This window comes from Montipora foliosa, chromosome 12 (assembly GCF_036669935.1).
Source record: "Montipora foliosa isolate CH-2021 chromosome 12, ASM3666993v2, whole genome shotgun sequence".
NCBI classification, from domain to species: Eukaryota; Metazoa; Cnidaria; class Anthozoa; order Scleractinia; family Acroporidae; genus Montipora; species Montipora foliosa.
This window is the reverse complement of record NC_090880.1, coordinates 37,685,023-37,687,522: the sequence shown is the minus strand read 5'-3', so window position 1 is coordinate 37,687,522 and position 2,500 is coordinate 37,685,023. Positions and strand designations below refer to the sequence as shown.

The 2,500-nt window shown below is 42.2% G+C and overlaps 1 protein-coding gene across 1 annotated transcript in view; it reads right to left on the bottom strand.

Moving 5' to 3' along the window:
• The window catches only part of LOC137978775 (mucin-like protein), a 71,613-nt gene that overhangs the window by 26,594 nt on the left and 42,519 nt on the right, over positions 1–2,500 (bottom strand). The window contains exon 19 of the mRNA XM_068825833.1: positions 1,604–1,740. Coding sequence (XP_068681934.1) covers positions 1,604–1,740 — 137 coding nt within the window. The remainder of the gene's footprint in view (positions 1–1,603; positions 1,741–2,500) is intronic.

Here is a 2,500-nt window from a genome sequence, read left to right as displayed (position 1 = left end):
AATACACTCATCGAAAGCGTCAGAGGTTTCATCTTCACTTGCTCTTACAGCAAGCTAATGATCATTTATTCAGTTTCTTTGTGTGTAAGACTAAAATTCTTGTTTCTCAAACACTTTCAACCCGCCATTTCTACTGTTTACGGTTTTCTCTTTTCTGCTTCCGTTTAAACTCAAGCATACGTAATAAGACCGGAACCCACGTTTTCTGGGAAAATGGAGTCGATTATCCCAGAGTCTCTCCGGGCGCTCACCCGCTGGCCAAGAAGCCCGAGGACTCTGGGTACGAAATTGAGCTTGCACCTGACGTCTTTTGGCGGCCATGTTGGTGTACTGAATAATAGTGAAAAAGTCATTCGGGAATTTGGCTCTAATAATTATGCAAAACGCGAGCGACATGAACACCAACATGGCCGTCTAACACGTGAATGCAAACCAACAATAGCCTTATATTTGATAAACGTTTTGTCAAGAAAACCAAAGAGGGTGTACTGCCAACCCTTCCCAAAATAAAAAGGCTTAACTGCAGAATACCCTGCCACCTCGAAGCTATAACCTAAATTGGGTGGATACGCGGATACGCAGTGGAAACACCGAGCTTAGTGGATGGGGTGGATGGGTACAGGGATGGCGCAGTGGTAAGAGAACTTTGCCTCCCGGCGTCATATGTGGGTTGAGTTTGTTGGTTCTCTACTCTGCTCCGAGAGGTTTTCTCTTTTGATTTGCGTGAATTGTTAAGTTCAGTTCACTGTGTCTCCAATTAGTGCTCCAGCGCTACAACGAGTAGACACTTAAATGAAGTTTCTTTCCTTTTTTCCTATACGCGGATACGCATTCGTTTTCTTGGTTCCCAGTACTTCTCCTTTCTGAAGCGCCAAACAAAAAGAGCGAAGTAGATTGATGTATATGTATTTCTCGTTCTTAAAGCGCGATGATCGAGTCATTTTACAATTCAGTTAACAACACTTTTCTCGAAACAGCACTCGATTCCTGATTAAGCATAAGCGCTCGTTTCAGTGATTAGGCCTAAACACTATTGTAAAATGTTAGCTTTCATTTTACAGTTCGGTTAACTACACTTTTCTCGAGACCGTGTGAAGAAAATAGCACTTGTTTACTGATTAAGCGTAAGCGCTGTTTCGACTGCGTATTTGCGTATGCGCGCATCCACTTCAGAGTACACTTAAAAGATTATGTGGGGAGGGGTGGTCTTTTCGACTTCGTATTCGCGTATGCGCGTATCCACTTCAGAGTACAATTAAAAGATTACTTGGGGAAGGGTGGTATTTTCCTCGTATCCAGCTTCTTCAGAGGTGCAGCTTCAAAATGGTAGGGTATTCTGCAGTTACTCAAAAAAAAAAAAAAACACAAAACCGGCCTTTTCACAAAAGGCCACTTCTTCTTTTCCCACTTTGCGACAGAATTGCGGAAAAATTACAGGTTGGTCTTTCAGATATTCTTGCCGTTAATTTACTGATCCATAATTAATCGGGCATTCACGAAATAAATCTGAGAAATCTTCGCAAGAGTCGAACTTATCACCTTCCGATTATTATCTATCTGACTTTATGGGTCAGACCCATCATGTTTTAGGCGAGACACTTACGTAAACTCTTCTGTGTTCCCTGACAAAGAAAGGAACCTCTTGATTAACAAGATTGATTCTTCCACATTCGCTTTGAAGTCTGTCGAAATTTGGTAGCGTGTTATCGTTAGCTTCCACACCGCTGGGATACAACCGAGCTAAGAAAAGAAAACAAACAATGAACGACCTCTCACAAATCTCTGTTTACCGAGGAGTATGCACGCCTAGATTAGCCTCGTAGCAACCAATACATAGTTTGCATCCAATCACTAGAGGCACAGATAACAATGCTGTAATGTACAATTGCTGGTGGACGAACAAAAGGAGCTAATGACAGTCAGGTGATCTGGTGACGTAATTCGGAGAACCGGGGAGAAAAATTTTAACGCCGTATCCCACAACCGCGCGCGGCCTTGAATGTTATTTCCGAATTCAACATGGCAGAAGCGAGGTTAGATCTCGGCAGTTTCCACTTGAATGTTCGTTCAGTAACAGGAAATGTGGGAGAGACGGAATAAGCTCTTGAGTTTTGGCGATGAAAATACTGCAGGAAATTTGGAAACAAAACCGAAGGCCGCGCGCGGTTGTGGGATACGGCGTTAAAATTTTTCTTCCCAGTCCTCCAAATTACGTCACCAGATCACCTGGAGATCTTTTGTTTTCGTCCACCAACATAGCGGTGATGACGTAACGTGAAAACCACACTTATTGTATTATCAGTGATATTTGTCTCTAAACATTTGATTTTCATGGCTAAGTTTAAACCGGCGAACATAATGTTCGCAAACATCTTTTTTTCAAAAAAGATATTTGTATCAGGTTAGAATATCTTACTTTCACTTTAAAATCCATGAACGAGGTCATATATTGGACTTGGTCATTTCAAGGAATGAAACCGAGGGTGCCTTGGGCCTAAAG